The 22,486-nt window shown below is 41.4% G+C and overlaps 1 protein-coding gene across 3 annotated transcripts in view; it reads right to left on the minus strand.

Annotated features, from left to right (window-relative positions):
* Positions 1-22,486, minus strand: part of NR3C1 (nuclear receptor subfamily 3 group C member 1) — a 158,005-nt gene that overhangs the window by 47,623 nt on the left and 87,896 nt on the right. For all 3 annotated transcript variants that reach the window (XM_007063607.4, XM_037907573.2, XM_043552847.1), the window contains exon 3: positions 7,722-7,885. In XM_007063607.4, the coding sequence (XP_007063669.1) occupies positions 7,722-7,885 (164 nt within the window). The remainder of the gene's footprint in view (positions 1-7,721; positions 7,886-22,486) is intronic.

Genomic DNA, 22,486 nt, shown 5'->3' on the forward strand with positions numbered 1-22,486 from the left:
GTAATCCTCAAGGATTACAAATGGAAGGTATTAAAACTGCTGCAAATAAAGACCTTTACTCCCTTAATGACATTTAAAAGTTTAAATTACAGGGCCTGTCATGTCATATCTTATCCCACCACAGTTCATTCAGGAGTGTCACACAGCTAAAACTGCTAATTAAACTTCCCTTCTTAAAGCAGCTCCAGAAAACTGAAACGAGCACACAACCCTGTGGGCCAGATTTTCAAAAGGGCATGGCATCCTGATTCCCCCTGTTGAGAACAACGGCAACCACTGGGTGCAGAGCACTTTTCACAATATGGCCCTGCTCTTCTAGGTTTACAATACAGGAGCTACTAAATATGCTTTGCACAAGGAAGTTCTCTGTCACAACCCAGTCCAGTTCCATCCTCTGAATGGATACGAGTCTGTTGTGAGGAGATCCAACCACTGATGACCATATGCTCCAAAGCTCCCTAGGTCTGGATAGTGACTCATCCCTATTAATAGCTCTGGGTCACTCAGGAACACACTCCCCTCTTGGCAGCAGGATGGATAAAAATGGCGGATTTTTAATGTTTTGTATATCGGATTTTTTAATTTAAATTAAATACTTGTTTATTTAAAAAAAATAAACCTACTTAAAATTACATTTGAAATTATAACAACCTCTGTTAAGGCCTAAACTTAGTATAATCTATTAAAACAATTTAAATTAAATAAAAAATATTAAGCAGTACATGTTTGCTGCCAAGCTTTTTTAAAAGTCAGACTGCTGAACTGGTGGAAGTCACTCCCTAAGCACCTGAACCTAGAGTTTATGACGTGCTAAACCAGCTTTCAACAGCAGTAACCTCTTCTGCAGGTCCAGAAAGAGGATTTTCTTCATTTCAGTTTATTCAACTAGTTGAGTTCCATGACTAGTTGAGAGGATGAGATTTGCTAGTTCTAAAATCTTTAAGGACATGATGACCAGAAATAATCAGTTCAATTCACTAACTATAGATCATACTTCCTTTGCTTAATAAATCAATTAGTTTTAAATATAAAACATGTTTTGATAACTGTTCTGATAACTTTTTTCTTATGCATGTGGAACATCTTTAGGTAGTTTCATTTAAATAATCAATCAATATTAAAATACTGTTTTTGTGCATTTTAAATTGAATTTCCATCCAAATAGAACTTGGCACAAAGCACGAGTAAAAAAACGAATCATCATCTGGTAAATAAGAAGTGTATTATTCATCATTTTCTTGCAAAATAAAAAGTAAAAATTAAGAATCTGAATAAATATACGTTAAGCTATATATAGTGTATCTGCCTGATTAGCAAAAAGAACCACCAAATATACCATAAAAGGCTATATTTAGTTGCAAATCAGTCTGGATGACTCTTCCTAATGTCAGCTCTCCACCAGGTAAGAAACACCTCCTCCTTTTCCGGCCTTTTTATACATTAAAAACAAGCTACACATATACCAGTTCAAGCTGGCTCCCAATAGAGGACACAAGGCCTGATATAAAATGGAAGTCAAAAAACAAAAAAACAAACAAACTAGTACAGATCTACAGCAATCTGTCACATCCTCAAACTGTGGGCCCAATCCACAGATCCCCGTTATGCTGCACTCCATACCAGGAAAATTCCATGCTTACCTGAAAGTTTCCTGTCTTCAGGCAGTAAAGTCCACAGATCAGTTATAATGGATACTTCAGCCTGCTTGCAGCTCGAAGGCAGAACCAGACCTGTCAGTCACTGGCAGAAGAGGAATGCCTCACCCAGAGAAGCTGCTGTCAGTTGAGAGAACTTCCACAGCCAGAATAATTCCATTCTAGTTTCCTAAATTATGGATTGGGCTAAATATTCTTTGAGGAAAAAAAGCATAATCTCTCCTTTGGCAGAGAGAATGGGATATTCTTCTTAATGAAACAAATCCAAGTCTTTGGGTTTCAATTTCCGTCTATATTCTGGATGATCCATTTGTCTCCAGTGTGGGCTAGATCTGTGGACCTTATTATCTGAAGAAAGGAAATTTTACATATATCCTCCATCTTCTTCCCTTTGGCACGAAGACATTGAGAAGTCTTCTGCCAAAAAATGGCACTGACTAAAGACTGTATGATAAATATGTAGAAGTTGGTGAATGTATGTATTGATGGCTGTGTAGCAGATATCAATATAGGAAGTACTCCAGAAAATTTATTACTCTGGGTGTGTTTCCACTTTTTCTCTCTGTACAGAACCATGATAAGAAAAATTGCCCTTTGAGACAGATAAAGGTGAATCAAATTTGGGAAGCCACCCCCAGCCCCCACAAAAGCTACCATCCATATGCACACCAGAAGAACTGTCTATGGAACAGTACAATGGGAAATGGAGATAAGCCTCCTTTAGGAACTTATTCAGATGTATCAGACAGAGCTCTGCTATGTGTGCTCCTGATTATTTGTGGCTAAAAACAGCATGTGGAATAGGTTGTATGTCTCTGATGTGAAGCAGATGATGGGTAGTTTCATTCAGGTCCTGACATTTCTATGGGGTTGCTAGAGACTGGGAATAGAACAAAGTTGTTCCTATGATCCTTGCACAGCTCCACAGAATATCCCCTTTGGACAATGTCCAGTGACAACAGTTTTTACCAAAACTATAGGTAGCCATATGCTCCCAGAATAAAAGACTCTGACATCAATTGGGGGTCTAATTCCAAACACGGCTGGCTGGAGGCCACGCGGATAGCTCTGAGGCAACTGATAGCAGCTAGTGATGTCGCCTCAGCCCTTGTTCTAGCTACCACTTGCAAAGTGGTATTTTTTCCTGTTATACTTCAGAGACTGCTTCAACTTTCTAAAAATCTGTATTCCTTCCTATAGTGTCTGGCAGGAGCCAGGACTGCAAGATGGCTTTTCTGATAATTCTGAATAACCTCAGGTTTTCATAAAAGCTTCTCATTATATCACAAAAAGAGCTGGGAGCTGCTTTGCCTACACGTTTAATTTCAAGGACCAAAGCCCCACATACCTGTATGAAACAGATTTGTATCCCACTGTTTTCCAGGGAGAAGCCCTTAGAGATATTTTGGTTGAGAATAATGTCCCCCCATGTTGGCGTTATTTGTGAAAGATGGGTAGCCAGCTAGGATGATTCATCTCAAAATGAGTAAGGATTGCTGCAAGCAAGAGACATCAGACACCAAACCTTTTCATCTGCCCTTTAGGAGCTAGCATGATTCTTCCAAGGCAAGACTGACATTATGTAGCTTAGGGTGTGAGAATTATGGTAAGCTTTTAATTAAAAAAAATCTTCCCCAACAACTGCAACTTGCCCACATCTTTCTGCTGGTCATATAAGGAGGCAGAACCTGGTCCATTTCATAATGCTTGTGTATGCATCCCAAAATCATATTGGTGCTGGGGGAGGGGGGAGAAGGGTTGAGCTGCCTTACACATTGTAAGCTCATATCTACTCTCTCTCTCTCTTTTTTTTTTTTAAATTGTTGCTTTACTACTACTGAGATCAGGGAGAAATCTTGACAGTCGTTTATCACAATGCTGTCATCTAGTGATCTCAAAAAATACATACACCCATTTATAGAATATAACAGGTTGATGAGCATTATTGTTTACAGCAAATGTTGTAAAACTGCTATAATACTATTATGGGATTGTTTAAGATAAACTTATCAATTTCCATATAGGATGTCACACATAGCTGGCTGGCATACAGTCTACTTAAACTTTGACCTTCAAAATCACATGCCCTATATAAGTTTTATCACATATTAACACACACAATTTACATAAAAATGACACCAACACCACAACCAATGAAAGAAAAGCAAACAAAAATAAATGATACCAAGCAAAGATAACAATAAACCCTCTTACACCCTCAGTGAATGGGTGCATTATATAAATGTACATGTACTCCATGCTTTAGGTACTCACACCACTACCAATTTTATTTTACTAGGAACATAGTCTAGATATGAGAAAGTTACTTACTTTACAGTAATTGGAAATTTCTCAAGATGGGTAGTCTCCACATGTATTCCACTGTGGGTATGCATGTGCTTCATGCACCCAGAGCTGGAGAATTCTGAAAGCAGCGTCACTTGGCTCATGTAGGCATCCTCACTCTCCTCATGGCTCCAACCATGAAGGTAGAGTAGACTGAGCATCTCTCCAGTTCTTTCACTCCCACAAATTGAAGAATGCAGAGGTGAAGGAGGGGGTGGGTAGTGCAATATAGATAGGGAGCACAGACCTCAAAGAATCTTCACTTGCGATACGGTAAGTAACTTTCTCTTCTTCTTTGATTGCTGGTTCCTATGTCTATTCCACTGCAGGTGACTGATAAACAGTACTCAAATAGGAGGAGGAGATTAGTGGCACAGCTATTTGAAGAACCACTGTCCCGAACAGGGCCATCCCTAGCTATTCTTGGGCCCCAAGCAGCACCCCCCAGGGGGGCGGGGCTAGCTTGGGGGGTAGGGGGGAACCCCCCCCCCCGCAGCACTCACCACCTGTGCAGCTGGGGCTGGGTCACTGCACTTCCCGCTGCCGGTAAGGGCAAGCCCGGCCCTGTAGCAGTCCTCAGGGGGGGTGGGAGTGGGGGTGGGGTGGGGAGAAGCAGGGCGGGGTCTTTTGGGAAGGGGTGGAGTGGGGGCAGGTGGGGGTGGAGCAGGGGCCATGGGGAAGAGGTGGGGCAGGGGCTGGAGCAGCATGCAGCTGCACAGGGCACCAGAAAATTTGGTGCCCCAAATTTCCTGGTGCCCAATGCAGCTGCATACTTTGCATATGGGTAGGGACAGCCCTGGTCCCAAAAGATGTCTCACCCTTTCCTTGGTGCTCAAGAGGAACCCGCTCTATTGCTTCTTGCTGTAAGGAGGACTCTATTTCTTGTTTGAGAATCTCCTCATTAGAATGGCCCCTGAAAAGGGGCAGGAATGAAGGATTTGGAGAGAGCAAGGGGGTAAATTAAATTGCATAATCGGAATGGATGAAGATTAACAGCCACTTGTCCATTGTTATTTCACTCCAGGTCTGGAAAAAGAATGCTAGGATGTGTGGGAATCAGCAGTTGGTGATGTCATACATTTGCAGCTCTTGAACGCCTGTCAAAATGTTCATTTGGCTGGGGGCAGGATGATGCTGATGCTCAGGCTGGCAGAAGGTGCAGGGAAACAGGACTTCTGAACTCACCGCCCCTTACAGGGCGGCTTACAAGGCTGATGGTGGTAAAGTGGTTGATTGCCTGTGGAATTTTCTCTTGGGGTCACTGTATGTGTTCCCAGGGAGAGGAAGGTGGCCCTGGCCTTTAGAATGTGTAAGGACCCATCTATCTTTTAGTCAGAGATGGGTTTCATCCAAGGGCAGGTTCTCCACAGTGTTCTGGATCTCTCTGAGAAACCCCGAAGCGTGAAGCAATGATTCAAGGCGCATGACAATGGCTATTGCCATTTATCTTGAAGATGTGTCTGCTGTTTCTACCACTGATCCTGGCAACCGACTTGCCTTCCTCAATGAGAGCGTGGAATGGAGCTGTCGTGTTAAGGAAACTTGTTGATGAAGTCCATGGATTTGGAATATTTCAGGTAATCATACTTAGGCAACAGTGCTTGGTAATTGGCTATTCTGAACTGAGGGTTAGAAGAAGTGAAGACCTTCCTTCCCAATAAATCTAGGTGTTTACCCACTTTGTCAACCAGAGTAGACTTAGGGTATTGCTGTCTAGAAGCCTCCATAGCAAACTGGATAACCAAAGAGTTAGCTGTAGAATGAGAAGAAAATAGCATTTTTCTGCTCTCTTTAGGGGTAGGGGCACGCCAGACTGCTCTTGCTGGTTCCAGAATGGCTTCATTAACAGGAAGCACTATTTGGCTGGATCCAAAAGCCTGTAGGATGTCCAGGAGTTTATGTTGGGGATCCTGAATTTCCTCAAGGGAGATCTGCAGTGTCACTACCATACTACATAACAGTTCCTGGAACTGCTTATGGTCACTAGGGATATGTATGGGAGAAGATATTGGAGAAACTGCTTCATCCATAGATGATGAGGACAGTCTTGTCGGTACCAGAAGAATTGCTGGATATGGCTCATAATCCTCCCGCTTCCATGGGGTCAGATGGAAGCTCTGGCTGTCCTCTTGCAGGGGAAGGGTGAACTGACTCCCTACCGGATCACGTCAACTCTGCAGGGTGGTACGGCCCCAACAGGGCCAGTAAAACAAGTCAAATTGTGGTTGTGGAGGTGCCCACAGCTTGGGGTACCAACAGCTGTGAGGCAGGTGCTGAGGTGGAGGTTGGCTCCAGACTAGTCCAGGTCCCCTGTCCTCAGAGGAGGAGACATCAGTTCCTCAGGGGTTCAGAATCTACTGAGAGAGAAAATGCCAATTCTGGATCCATCAGTGGTACTGACGGTTCAGCTGGAAGGAAACCATGGCTGGACAATGGGATGGGGGACACACTCCTCCCTTAAGGAAATTGGGGGATCAAGGAGAGCAAAAATGTCATCAGGTGGAGCATGAGACTCTGCTGTCCCTGGAGTGTGAGGGGTCCTGTCTCTCCGATCCAACAGAGCCAGAGCAAATATAGTCTGTGCCACACTCAGGCAAGGTAAAGCTGGTATTATTGGTGTTTGAAGCTTCTGATGGCTGCCCTTTGTTGGTGCTGTCAGTTCTGAGTGTTTAGTCTTAATTGGTGCCAGATGAACTGATGCTGCCAGAACATGCTCTGGTACTGACAGAACATTAGATGTGTGGGCTTTATTGTCATGGCCACGAGATTCAGGATGTTCTATGTCCTCATGGGGAAAGCGGGAAGATCTGCTCGACTTATGCAGGATTGTATCCAACTTCTTAGAAGCGGACCTGGAGGAGGATTTGCTCTCATGTTTATGAGAATGCTTCCTGCCTTCTTGACAAAACCCCGACGGGGTCTGTGGGAGTAGATTCCCTTGCCTAACTCAGACCTCATGGCAGGAAGTGCAATCCTTGCTGAGTCAAGCTGCTGAATGGGGTTGGGGGAAAGGTCCCCCAGCCCAGATCCGACTGTGATCTCTTAGCTTTCTCCATTAAGTGCTTCTTAAGACAAATTCCTGCACTTCCTGGTACTACTGGGAAAAGTGTACCAGACACTGCACCGTGCCATGACACAAGCTTCCCCATGGCAGGACAGGCAGCACTGATGGTCATCACTGACTGAGAAGGAGCATGGGCAACAAGTACAGATCTTGAAGTGTACAGGCCTGAATGTAGTACAGCACCCTTAACGTGGTACACAAGGATAATTCCCCAAGACGGGGAATTACTTAACTATAAAACTTAGCTAAAACTATTGAGTAAAATTCAAAACTATTTACTATATATTTTTACAGACTAAAGAACAAAGGAAGACAAAGATCCGGATGCTGGAGGATCTGACGTAGGTCACACGGTGGTAAGAAGGAACTGGAGAAGCGGTTGGTCAGCTCTGGTCTTTACCTCCACAGTTGGAGGCACTGAGGATAGTGAGGGTACATGAACGGACCAACGGACACTACTTTCAAAATTCTCTGACTCTGGGCACATGGCGTACACGTGTACCCACAGTGGAATACACATGAGGTCAGCATTTGTAGAAGAAATAGTTAATTTCCCATAGGATTCTAGGGAGCAGCAAGGATGCCCGCAGAGGCATTAGATTGTACATATGTTTTATAATTTTTAACAGATAATAAACTCTCAAAACACATCCTACCTTCCACAGCTCTTTTGAAGAATACTTTGCAGCTGCCGCAAGTTAGGACACCATAATGACATCCAGAGGCTTCATCAGAACAGACCAGGCAAAGCTTGGGAGGTGGTCCTGTTGCTGTTGAGGTGGTGGATGGAGAAGAGCTTACATCAGATCTCACTCCAGGGCTAAAAAACAAACAAGAGGGAAGAAATTTCAGTCATACTTCTTGGAAAACCATGTCATAGTCAGAAGATGAGTCACGTATGTTAAGTAACTTCAGTAATGTATTTACATAGTATATTTTGCATTTAGACCTGTTAAATCTATCATCTTTGTTACAGATTATGTACCCAGTGATATGCAGGTATTAAAATGTTGTATTGCTTATATCAGAGTCATGATTCAACAAATTCAACAAAAACAATATTCTTTTTCCAGGCTACTAATTAATCACAGAAATTCATGATGGAACTTCACATCTTAGTCAGCAGGTGGAAATTCCTACAGCTTTCTAGATTTTAATGCATACTGAAAATTAACCCCTATATTAATAGAAGTAATGGACCCACTCAATCCAGGAGCTTAAACTAAGATATTTAACAATACTAGGGTTCCCAGGTATCCCTAATGGGGAAAAGGGGGAGTTGGAGGAGTGAGAGAGACCCTGTTGCTCTTTAATCTTCTACCCTAAGTCCCCCATACTTTGTAAAATCCTCAACTCTTTTTTTTTTTTAAATATTGCTTTAAATCGGTATTTCCCAAACTGTTGAAAACGGAGTTTCAGGAATAAAACCCAATTAAGTGCCACTGCCGGTTCCATAAGTTGTTAAAGGCCTGCCCATCTTAACTTATGCATCTTCAGCCTCATTTTCCCCCTCCTCTCTGCCTAAGCTAGTCCTACATCAGCCTGCCTCCACTTTATAATACACTTCTAAATCTTCATACCACTTCTCCTTTCTTACACATTTTAATGAGATGTGAAACAATTAAAATATCCCATTTGCATCCGAGTGAGCATCAGCTAAATGAATGGGACAATTCACACCAGGCTCTCCAGCAGATATTGCTGCATCAGTTATACTTGCTTCATGCTTTGAAGATTTTCTTCGCAGCCAAACAACTTTCAAACAGAGGCTTTCAAACAAATAATAATAAATAAATAATACTAATACTACAACTAATAATAATACATACAAAAACTGCTGGAGAACAAATAGGCGGCTTTTGCTGCAGCTGGTCCTTTGTATCCTTTACTAGGGAACAGTTAACCCGTTGGGATCACCACTTTAGATCAACCTTAAATGCTAGAAAGTATAATTTACAAATGTCTCTACTTCTAACCTCCCACTTTATCTAACATTCTTGTAGAAAACCAAACTGTGGTTAATGTGTATTTTTTTGAAAATTTATATTCAGAAAGCTTTGCTGACAGGCTCAGTGTCTTCTGTCCAAACACAACAGTGTTTGTCTCAGGGTTATCAGCAAGAGATAGTTTAATAATTATTATCCTTTGGGCTATCTGCAAAAATAATAAGGAAAGAAATTTAGCAGAACCATGACAAGCTTACATTACGAAAGAGTTTGACAACATTTCTCTTTTATGGGATTAATGTCAATATCTAAAGAATCGCAGTTAGCGAACATGTGGAAATTTGGCTGAGAAAAATTAAAATCCATGAGCAGAAAGAGTACAAACTAGTCAGAAACAGATTCTATTGAGACAAACAACAACGAGCAGCAAAATGCAGAATTATTTAGAACATCTAAACAAAAGATTGCAATGTAGAATAAGAAAGTAGGATTCTTTATTGAATAACGTAGTGTGCCTCAAAACAGACTAATAAAAACAAGCAAAAATCCCATGTGGAGGTAAATCCACATGCTTGTTTATCAAATGATTAATAAAAACAAGCCCAAGTTCTTGTCAGAGAAAAATGAAATAAGATCAAGCAGTTAAAAGCTAAATCTGTGTATCGGAGTCTCTCTTTGTTAGAGTCAAAATATCAGCATGAAGAAATCATGAATACACAATTCATAGTTTTAAATCATCCCATAAATAACGAATACTCATTAATTTGCTAATTTTGCACATTTTTAATAATAGGTTATAAACTGTATCCCTTTCCCTCCTTGCAGAATCACCTACAAAGCATTGCTCAAATAAGAGACAGAAATCACGCATGGAAGGTAATTTCTAACATTATTCTAAGATTATTTCCTCCCCCCTCCTTCCACACACCTTGGAAAATGAGAAATATTTTTCCTTGGGGTACTTAATGTTTCTCATTGAGATAGTCATACTTAGTACTAAGCCCCCCCAGGCTCAAAGATTCCTCTTCACTTCCTACTGTGGAGAAAATCTTCAGCTTCAATAACAGGTCCAGGTTACCATTTAATACAACTATCCATTCAGAGAATCCAGGAGAATGAAGGAAAATGTACGTGGAATGGAGTTACTTTTTGAATTCACTTTGATATTTGGCTGTTTTCTCACTAATGGTAAATATTTTTCTAACAATAAGATCAACAGATTGGACCAGGAAATTCAATATTCAGGAAAGTTCCTGAAAGAACCACTGCTATTATCAGCATCTGTCTCTACTGTCATCTACAGAAGCATTCAAACCTTTCTAAAACTGTGATTACCACATGACCACTTGGCACTTTCTAACCTCAACACTCCACTTTTTCTAAGACAATATCCACTTTGCACCTCTTCACACATGGTGTTTGAGTGAGATGTTTTCACCATTTGCTTCTGCAATGCTTCTCTGGAGTACTTTAAATCATCATAGTGGCTGAAGACTGTACGATGCATAAGTAAGCCTATGACAGGATCTCAGCCTCCTCAAAATCATAGGTTTCAGAGTAGCAGCCAATGAAGTGAGCTGTAGCTCACGAAAGCTTACACTCAAATAAATTTGTTAGTCTCTAAGGTGCCACAAGTACTCAAAATCATAGTCTGCTATTTTCTTGCTTTTAGGAGGGAGAGCATGGGCAGTAAGTAGAGCCCTCCTTTGGGTAGGCTAGCCCCCAGCTCCACCTGTTCTGCTCCCTGAAGCCAGAGCCCCGCCACCCCTCTGCAGCTGGAGCCACAAGACCCCTGCCACCGCCCAGTGGCTGGAGCCATGAGCCCCTTCCACCTGGAGAAGCACCGAGCATCCCTCCTGCCCTCCCTGGCTGGAGGAGGCCCTGAGCGCCCCCGCAGCCAGGAGCCTTGGGCCGGCCACAGCCATGCCATGCCTCCCCTGCCCAGACCCCAAGCTGTCCCAGGGAAAAGCGTCTCCTCCCGAAGAAACTTTTGATATGCCCGTGCAGGTTCTCATGTGGCTGAGGAAGTGGTATTTGCTACTCAGCTTCCTGGGTTCATCAGTAATCTCTCTGGAGTCAAGGAGATTACTGATGAACCCGGGGAGCTGAACAGAAACATACTGCCTCCTCAGCCGCCCCGAACCTGCATGGGGCGTAATAAAGCAAAAACTTCGCCCCACCAAATCCCACAACCCAGCACCCGGCAGCTTGTTGACTCATTTTCAATTTGTGATCCACTGTAACCCCCAAATGCTTTTCTGCTGTACTACTGCCTAGCCAGATATTCCCCATTTTGTAGTTGTACATCTGAGTGTTCCTTCCTAAGTGTAGTACTTTGCACTTGTCTTTACTGGATTTCATCTTCTTGATTTCAGATCAATTCTCCAATTTGTCAAGGTCATTTAGAATTCTAACCCTGTCCTCCAAAGTGTTACCAACCCTTCCCAGCTTGGTGTCACCTCTATTCTGTTATCCAATTAGTTAATGAAAATATTGACTAGTATCAGACAGGCCTCGCCCCTGTGGGTCCTCCCTGGATACATCCCCCCACTTTGACAGAGAAGCATTAATAACTACTCTGAATACAATCTTTCAACCAGGTTTGCACCAATCTTATAGTAACTTCCCTAGTTTGCTTACGAGAATTTCATGAGAGACTGTGTCATAAGCCTTACTAAAATCAAGATACATCACATCTGCAGCTTCCCTTCTATCTACTAGGACGGTAGCCCAGTCAAAGAAGGAAATGAGGTTTACTTGGCATGATTGGTTCTTGACAAATCCATGATAGCTATTACTGAGGCTGAGAGTTTGTCACAAAGGTCACAGAAGTCATGGATTCTGTGACTTTTCACGACCTCCGTGACTTCTGCAATGGCTGGTGAGGCTGGCCTGAGGGCCACCTCGGGCAGCCCTTGGGCTAGCCGCACCGACCACTGCTGGGGCAGTCCCGGGCCATCTCCCTACCCCCAGCGCAGCAGCAGCAGGAGTTTGGGGGGGGGGGGGGGACAGCGGCTCAGGGTCCAGGAGGAGGTGAGGGCTCTGGGTGGTGCTTACCTCGGGGGGGGGGGGGGGGGGGAGGGAATTGGACAGGACTCCCCAGAAGTGGCAACATCCCTCAGCTCCTAGGGATGGTGGTTCCCAGCCAATGGGAGCTGCAGAGCCAGCACCTGGGGAGGAGGCAGTGTGCAGACCTGCCTGGACACATCTCCGCCTAGGAGCTAAGGGAAGGGGATGTTGCCGCTTCCGGGCAGGTGCAGAGCCGGGTAGGGAGCCTGCCAGCCCTGCCAACACCCCCCTCCCAGCACCAGTGGGGGATCCTGGCCCCCCTGGGCCGCCCTCCCCCCCAAACACCCATGGTGCCCCCGGGCCGCGCCCCTCCCTAAGATTTAGTCAGGGGTATACAGTACAAGTCATGGACTGGTCACGGGCTGTGAATTTTTGTTTACTGCCTGTGACCTGTCCATGACTTTTACTAAAAATACCTGTGACTAAAAGGTAGCCTTAGCTATTACTAGTATCCTTTAGGTGCTTACAATTGATTAATAATTTGTTCCAGTATCTATTCAGGTATCAAAGTTAGGCTGACTGGTATATAATTCCCCAGGTTCTCTTTATTCCTCTTTTTAAAGACAGGTATTACTGTTTGTCCTTCTCCAGTCCCCTGGGAACTTACCCATCCTCCATGAATTCTCAAATATAATTTCTAATGGTTCCAAGATTGGTTCAGCTAGCTCAAGAACCCTAGACTAATTTCTGATTACATCTAACTTATCTAAATACTCTTTTAAATCTGTTATCTCCCTATTTCAGGCTGCGTTCCTTCCCCTTTGTTAGCATTTATTGTGTAATTATCTGGTCACCATTAACCCTTTTAGTGAAAAATGAAGCAAAATAGGCATTAGACACCTCACTGATGCCATCTATTATCAGCTCTCCTTCTCGCTAAGTAGAGGATCTACGCTTTATCCACCATGTTCTCTCTGGAAAGGAACAGTCTCACCAACACTAATTGAAATGTAATGCTTGAACTTAAATAGACAAACCAACATGTACAAAACCGCAAATCCAGTTAGAATGACTGACCTCTGAGACTTGGGCACTGAAATGGGATAAAAAAACTTCCAAACTGTGTGTCGGACAAATGAAAACCTTATGTCATATGAGATTTTCAGGCATCCTATACTCTGTCTTTTATTAATAAAGGTTAGAGACAACCTACCAAATCTTTTCCATAGTGTTCCGTGACCTGAGCTTATTTCATTATGGCTATTTTATCTCTACTTCTAATACTTTCTTTCATCTAAGATTACTTGAATTGGGTCTCGGAAATGTTAGCTGGGGCAATTAGTAATAGATGCCACAGAAAGAGAACCTCAATTCTGATCTTAAGTAGAGGGAGAACCACGATTAGGTAATGGCTTGGATACACAGGCGAAGCTACAGTTCCCCCATTGCCTCAAATTATGACAGTGATGGCCAAGGCAGCTAGGGTTTGGAGAAGTGAATGATCTGAAAGGTCTTAGACATTATCCAATGTAATAAAAAAAATATAACAGGGTAGTCTGTGACCATACTATGAAATTAGATGATCCCTCCATCAGAGTGAGCCTCCAACATTTGCCCTCAACGCCTGCATAGGTTAGTTAAGTATTATTAGTCTCATTTTACAGCTGGGAAACTGAGGCAGGGGTGGATCAGGTGACTTGTCTAAGCTCTCACAGAAAGTCTGTGGCACAGCTGGGAAGCGAACAAAGGCCTCCACTCCCTAGTGGAACCATTCTGTCTCTCTAGACTAACCTTTTCCTGGGGGGAAGAGGGAGAAACATTTAAAGAAGACGATCTGGCTACCATTTTGATAGTGTACTCACCGCTATTACCTGTCTATCTTTGAACCTGGGCACAGCGTGCTTCTTTTGCATCGTCTCACTGTGCCTCCCAGATCAAAGGAGCTGCTGCTGTCTTCAAGCATAGGCAAGATCAAAGCTCCCATGCCTACTTGTTTGCTCATGTAAGCAAACTCCTATTACATGAAGAAAAGGAGTACTTGTGGCACCTTAGAGACTAACAAATAGAGACTAATAAATTTGTTAGTCTCTAAGGTGCCACAAGTACGCCTTTTCTTTTTGCAAATACAGACTAACACGGCTGCTACTCTGAATCCTATTACATGAAAAAGTTGCTTTTTCTTGCCATAACACAAACAGGGCCCAACAATGCACTCCTATTGCCACATTAAAACGCTACATATACTCCCTGAATGGTTGTAAGACTAAGTGTAAAATGATCTGCTCTCAGTTCCAGAAAACTTAAGCTCACTAGCTTTTGCACTTGCTGACCAATGAGCTTTATATTCACAACCTTTTTGAATTCCTTAGTCGTGATTACTTTTCTTACTGTTCTTTTAAGAAATGATTCCCATGTGATTATCCTAGTACCAGTTAACCCATTAAAATGCACTCTCTTTCCACACTGTCCTCATTATTGTCATGTTCCCGGCAGACAGGATAACACAAGAACAGCCATACTGGGTCAATTAATGATCCATCTACTCCAGTATCCTGTATCCAACACTGGCTAATACCAGAGCTTCAGGAGGAGCATACAGAATGGGGGTGAGGTGGGGTGGGGTGGGGGTTGCAGATATCTACCTGTTTTCCCCTTTATATACTGGCATTATATTTTCTGTCCCTTTCCTAATAGTTCTTAACATTCTGTTAGCCTTTTTGACCACTGCAGTGCACAGCCAGCGGAACCAAGAGCAGGGAGTCTGTCCCTCTTGTGTGCTCAGTAAGCCCTGCTGGCCCCCAGACAATGCAGAGGAGGAAGCCATCTGATTCCAGTGTAGGGGAGACAAAGGCTGGACAGGAGAAGGGCGAAAGGAGTAGGAGGGGACTAGAGGGAGAAGAAGAGAAACTGCCTGGGAGTTGGAGGAGAGGCATTGACTCTATTTGGGCAAGAAGACTGACTGGGAGCCAGTGGGGATGGAAGTGACACGAGACACAGATTGAACGAGGAGTTAAAAGGGGACTGGCTGGGCAAGGGAGACTGGGACAAGAAGCCTCAAGAGTGGACACTGGGACTGTTTACATGAAGAGAATGGGGCTGGTATGAGTCTGGGAAAGGGATAGGTTGGAAGGGATGGGGCAGAAGGGGTCAAGCTTGGGGAGAATGGGCAGAAGAGTTCACGTCCACTAGAGCACACGTCCCTCTGGAGCTTCGAATGGAACCTAAGTATCTCAAGTCCTGTCAGCATATATCTGCGAAAGCCACTAACAAAGCATGTTTCACTCTGTGTTAGTCCACATAGAGCAGTGGTTCTCAAACTTTTGTACTGGTGACCCCTTTCACATAGTAAGCCTCTGAGTGTGACCTCCCCCCCTTTTAAATTAAAACAACTTTTTAATATATTTAACACCATTATAAATGCTGGAGGAAAAACGGGGTTTGGGGTGGAGGCTGACAGCTCGTGACCCCCCGTGTAATAACCCAACTCCCAGTTTGAGAACCCCTGACATAGAGGGTGACAACGTAACTGCTACCACATACTCCATTAGCTCAAGTGAAAGGTATCTGTGCAGTGTATCTAATCCTGCTGATGACCATGCAAGTCAACATGATGTTACATGACGTTTTCAGTTTGCTTTTTTAGAAATGTAGGAAATTACATAAGTGATGGTAAAAAGATTACAGTTACAAATTCAAGCACTCTAAAGTTAGAAAGTGCCTGAATTAAGGCTGATTGTGCAACCTTAATTTGGTCTACTTGTGCATATGTATTATGATAATTACATGATCACACACTTTTTCCACAGGACCCTGCCTCATTAAGTGAACAGAATGGATGGTGTTCAATTAATAGGCAGCTATTCCATTTTGTTTTATTCTCATTATTCAACGTATGGCCTTAGTTCTTATTTATTTCACACTACTCAAACACTATTATGAACACAGAATGGCCTCTTGAGCTTTTCTATTGAACTAACCACTACTGAACCTGAGTGCTTCACAAACACAAATTGATATTCAAAACACCCCATGAAATAAACAGGTATTATTGTCAGCATTTTATGGATGGAGAGCTGAGGCATGAGATTAAGATTAAAAAGTATGCATTAACTTTGGGCGCCAAATATAAGATACCTAAGATCTGCTTTTTCAAAGTACTTTATTATCATATAGTACTTTATATATTCAAGTACACTTCTCATTTTCTTCATTTCCAGCTGTGAGTGCTCAGCACTTTTGCAAAAGAGACTGTAGTGTCTCAAGCTGGACACTCATAAAATTAGGAGGAATTCACGAGTGATCACCTATGAAAAATTTGGATTGAGTGACTTGACCAGCAACACATAAGAGCTCTATGAAGAGAAACTCCAGTTCTCCACAATGGCATTCAGCTGTCTTCACCAAGAGACTATGCCCTCTCTTCCTCCAATTTACTCTCTCACTCGCTAGGAAACTCCTAAATATTCGGTGCTGGACTTTGCAACACTGAGTGAGTGTATGTCTCCAAGTTTAACAGTCTCCTACATAGCAATCATATGTATGACCAGACTTTTTTTTTTTTTTGATACCCTTCTTTGAATATCTCAAAATATCTTCAATCCTCCAATTCTGACACTACACAAATACTTATATAGTGATTTTAGAGCTTCTTCAAGCAAGTTCATGAGAAGTAGATACCAGATTCTGATGGCACTGCTTGCTGTTTGTTTAGATAATTTGATGTCTGTGTTTAATGGTATACTATAGTTTCATCATTTCCAACATTCACTTGACTGAGGAATTTTTTGTTCACAACACACGGAACATTACCATTTTGATTTAGATTGTCAACTCCTTGTGGCAGGGAGCTGGCACTGGGCAAATATAACTGTGCCAAGCACACTGCTGGCATCAAATAAGTCGATTAAAAAGATTCCCTATATTTTTCAGGCTGGTAGAGAGAAGAAAAGCATTACCGGTTTGATTTCCAGAGAGATTTCAGAAAGCAAGTCCAGTGGGTAAGGCATGAACCTGGGACGTGGGAGACGTGGGGTTCAATTCCTCGCTCCACTACATGGTCCCTTTGTTATCCTGGTAAAGTCATTTAGATCTTGACTTCACTAGAGAAAAAGGTGTCATTTTATGAGGTGGGAACTAATGGTGATAAAAATACACCTCTTCCCCCCCCCCGCCGCCCCCCCGGTGTGGACATGCCAGTCTGTATAAAATGAAGATAATAATGGTATTTCGCTGCTTAATGCTAGGTTCCGCAAGGGTAAATTCACAGAAGTTTGGGTAGTGCTCAGATACTACTATAACAGGGGCTACCGAATTACTTAAACTAGATTTGAATACCGAAAGATTATCAAGTTACCTGATGTCTTGCTTCTCCTTCCCTAAAACTTGGTAAATAACTCTTTTCAAGGAAACACTGTCATGAATTTACAAATTTTCATAGAGAACGCTAAGACTATGTCAAGCATATTCTACAGCTCCATCAACTTTAATTTTTAAGAATGCTCATTTGCTCTATGAATACCGTATAAAATGTAGTATGAGACAGAAAGCAGATAATGTGACTTACAAAACTAAAAATAAACTGATTAGACAGTAGAGTGCTGGCTATTGTTGTATTAATCTGGGTTTCTGGCATCTCTTACATGCAAGACTACATCAGATAAAGACAATATTTACTGACTGTATGGAGAACTACCAGATGCTACCTTTCCATAGTTGTGTGAAATTGTATTTTGTTTGCCACACAAACATGGAAACTAGGATGGATCACAATGAATGAAAACCAAAGAATTTCAGACAATAAAATGCAATTTTTAGTAAAATAATTAACAAACTAGTTGTGTAATTAATATAAATCTTTACCCATAATCTCTTAATGTAAAGCAGCATAAGAAGGAAACACCTACTATCTGAGCAAAAAAATTAGACTTCATGGTCTATCCTTTCATTGCAGAATTGTATTTTTAACCATCTTCAGACAAATCAGTTAACTGACTCTTTTCGAATTAAATGAATAAAAAATTGAGGTGACAGGAAGGCACATGCAAAAAGGCAAGAAAGTGTTCCAAATTGTAGACTTATGTTCACACATCCTGAAATAATTATTTTAGGATTTCAGGGTCCTAGTCCAGTACTCCATTTGTAGGGAAAAACTTCCATTAATTTATATATCATTTAACACATCACTTCATACGTAGGGTTAAAATACCTTACATAAACTAAATAATAATCACTTTCCTATTGGGCTGCTCAAGTGACACCAACATGGGGGTTGGGGGGAAGGCGTTATTTGCTTCTCTTTAGAGGCAGAGCTAAAGAAAGACAAAGACAGAAATAAAGACTGGCTGGAAAGAGAAGAGAAGAGTAGAGAGAAATTAGCTCTTCCTAAATCAAGTTATTTAACTAACAGCAATTTTTTTTGGTTAATGATTTGCCAGAGACTTCTCAAAGCAAGCTCAGAGTCCAAACATTGGCAAAGAAGGGGGCAGTAAAACTCTTGGTGCTGTGAGCCAGATTTTCACTGTACAATGTCCACTGCCATGAGTGGACATGTTTGCATGAAGAGGTAAAATAAACATTATTACAACTGGAAAGAGAACCTAACATCCATTTGGCTCCAAGTGAGTTACACTGGTCAAGAGCCCCGAGCAGACTGGGAAGAAAAATCATAGGAAAATAGTGAATTAGTGATACAAGAGACTCTTATTGCTAGAATATTAAAACAGAGATAGAGACATGGAAGCTCAGAAAACTGACAGATCTGTAATTAACTATGAAAACTTTAGAAGAAAGATGTGACAGATAAAGTTATTCACTCCCCTGAAGTAGTAAGCCTTCCTTCAGTTCAATTCTTTGCTACTGAGAAAAACCCTTAATGTTTTAAAATACAACAGTTCATCCTTGTTTCTTTCAAATCCTAATTATAAAATTTCCCTGATACAATGTGGTTAAAGTACTTTTAAGCCAAATTGCATTAAAACACTTCAAAATTCTACTAGAGCACCTCTTTTAAAAATATTTTGAATTTGTTTTTTAAAAATGAAAAATTTCTATTGACACATGTGAAGGAAAACATATGCAATACTTACCTCTATTTTTATAGAATCATTGGAAAGAATCAGTAATTGTAAGACATAATTAACCTTCAACCAGTGCATAAAGACTTTGAATTTTTTTCACGACTTAGCACTCTAAAATTGGTAGTGTTTTCAATTCTATCTACTGCTTGTTTAAAAAACAATGAAAGAAATTGCATAATGTCAACTTGTTGACATGGCCAGAGCATGTTACACTGGTATACAACGAAGCATAACAATGGATGGACCACTAAAGATATGCATTTGTCTCCAAGATGCACTTAGTCTACAAGTCTGCACCTCTATTATTTAGTCTGGCTAATGAGCATGTGAAGTTATATAAGGTTAAAACTAAGCACATCTCCTATTCTTCAAAAGATAGAATTATAGAAGACAGTTGTCAGTTCTAAAGGGTATATTCTCCCCTCAAAAGCCACATGAAACTAGAGTCATTAATGATAATGAGTTATACATGTGCAATGAGATGAGATGAGAGGCTTAATAGTTTAAAGGCTAGGAGTGGCTCTAAGAAAAACATCTAGAACCTACAAAACAGGCTGAGCAATGCACCCCAGAAGACCTATGGTGGTTCTAAGTACAAGCTGCCATCTTAACATTACTAAAGTTACTCCAGAAAAAAGTGAGAGGAAAATACATACAGATACATTCTTTAAGATATTAAAAAAACCTAGCAATTAATATGAAAACTGGCAACCCTTGTCCTTACTATTACATTACAAGCATAGTACAACAGCAACTGACTGCTGGAAAACTGGAGCAAAAGTTGGAAACAGCGGACCATCAGTTTTGGTCTAAGAAGCAGACAGTATGGGTCAAAGTGGAAAAAGAAAATAGGACAGAGATTTGCTAAAATCTCTCAAGTCTGAATCATTCGAAGGAAGATCAGTAATCTTGCTTCCACTGAGCTACTACTTTGCACAGAGGAGTTTCACTGATTCCATGTTAAGTCCAAATCATGAAACATGATATACTTCACAAAAGGACTGGTTCTGGCAGCCTGATTTAAAAATTATGCTAAAGTGAAGTAAATTACTGACCAACAAAAACTAGATCATCAGGATTGCATTTTCTGGCTTGCTCACGTATTCCTGCTTTACCTTAAAAATGATAAATTATTTACTTCATACCCTGGCTAAGTAGAAATATAGTTTTCAAATCAAGTATGAAAAAAATCTCAGAAACAGGGGATATTACATTATTAAAAATGTAATCTCACTAGAATATTCAACTCAATTTTTCCTTGCCAATTAAAAAAAAGTAAAAGTTTAAAAAAGAAGATTTATTTAAGGCAGTCTCACACTGTCTGTAACATTTTATTGGTAAACTATGATGATACTATTTACTCATTATCACAGTTGTACGGATTTGCCCATAAATGGAAAAAAGGCTGAAAAAGTACTGCTGTTATTCATTTTGGTAGATTAAAAGACAGGACCATGTGCGCATTATATAGATAAATTATACGCAGGGATGGTAACATCGCCTATTATTAAGGTTGCCGAACTATTCCTATCAGACTATCCTTTCAGTTGGATATAACTTTTGACTAACTTTCCCTATTTGGGCTGAAGTTTTCCATGCTGGGTGTCTGTGTCAGGCTCAACATTTTTTGAAGATTTCAGACAAAACAATTCAGCTATTTTTGAGAAGGAGGCTAGGGAAAAATAGGCCCATATTAATTTTCCATTTCTTTCAGAAGCTTGAGCATTGGAGCAGAGACTTGAAATTTGGCAGGTGTAGTCTGTTTCAGGGTTGTGGCTTTTGCTGTTTCCATGAAAAGTCTGCTAAATTTGGCCAGGTCATATGTCTTTAAAAAAATTACAGTTTGGACATGCTTAGTGGTGTCTTCTTAGACTTTAGCAGTTAATTCCCCCAAAATTTCATCTGCACTGAGCATGCTCCAGACTGGGGATTAGCAGAGCTTTCCCTGCAATTGCAGCTCTGGGTTACTGTGGGCTATGTCAGGTCCTGATCCTGAGAGCAGAGAACCTGTCTCTTCTGTGCTCTCAATGTGCCCCTGCTGGCTTAAAGGAAGAAGATGCTTGATGCTGACACAGCAGAAACAAAAGAAGAACCTAGGGAAAAGGATATGGAATCTGGGGACAGATTTCACAAGGAGCCAGGATGCTGGGAATTAGATTAGATAAAGAGTCCCAAAAAGGGGTTTAAGACTGGTATCCAGTGTGGACAGGGAACTGGGAATGGCAGGGCAAGAAGGCTGGGACTACAATGAGGAACCAGGGTGGGGAAAAGAGACAGATTGGGGGGGATGGGACAGAGAAGTCAGTGCCCACTAAAGCACGCTTCCCTCCAGAGCTTGGAATGGAAGCCAGGATTCCTGAGTCTTACCTTTCCTCTGCTGCCAGAAAATATCTGTGAAACCCACCAAGGAAGTGTTCCATCTGCTTCTGATTGCTGGTCCACAGAGAGGATAACAACCTACTACTGCTATCATTTATGCCATTAGCACAGGTGGCAGAGATTTAAGTGGTGGATCTAAAGGTTGGAACCCTGCTGATGACTCGTGTGTGTCATGTGATGTACATGATGAATTTTCTGTTTACTTTTTAAAACCTAGGAAATTATACACAAAAAACTAAATCATCATCACAAGGTTTCAGCGTTAAATGCTCAAAAGAGAGGAAGAGCCAGAATTAAGGTTGCCTGTGCAAACTTAATTTGGTCCCCTTATGTGTAGGTATTATCATAAAGCCTTTAACTATATGATCACATTCTATTTCCCCCCCCAGGACCTCTGCCTCATACACTGCACAGGATGCATTTATGAGTCTATCTTTACAAATCCAAGTTTGAAAAGTTTGACCGCAATGTGTATGTATATATTATGTGCATGTGCATATACATGTACTTGTGCGCACATGCATATACACACAAATACACATCAATTTTTTGATATGCCCTGGTAACATTATTAAATACATCATCTTCCTGGTTCTACCACTAAGACACATCAATCAGAATGCTACAATAATTGTTAGGAGAAAACTGACTGAAGTGAAAAGGAGGCTTTACATTAATTCTGATACCTTGTGTGTAAGTAGGAAAAGTCTGAATAATGAGGTGTGTGGGTATTTTGTTTTGTTTTTTTTATAAAGAAAAAGCACTGGTCACCCTCACAACAAAAACAGAGGTGACAATTAACTATTTCAAACCAGCTGGCATTTCAGTTTTGGGTTAAATAATTTCCAATATTACCTGCCTAATTTTTTTACTTTAACTAATACTGGGCTACTTACCAGATTTACTAACACTCTCACCAATCTTTCATTAATGGCCCAAAAGCTGTAAAAAGGCGAGCATTAGGCAGTCTCTTGCCCACCAAACATAGGGAACTAACTACATGTGACAGAG

This window comes from Chelonia mydas, chromosome 8 (assembly GCF_015237465.2).
Source record: "Chelonia mydas isolate rCheMyd1 chromosome 8, rCheMyd1.pri.v2, whole genome shotgun sequence".
In the NCBI taxonomy this organism is placed as follows: Eukaryota; Metazoa; Chordata; order Testudines; family Cheloniidae; genus Chelonia; species Chelonia mydas.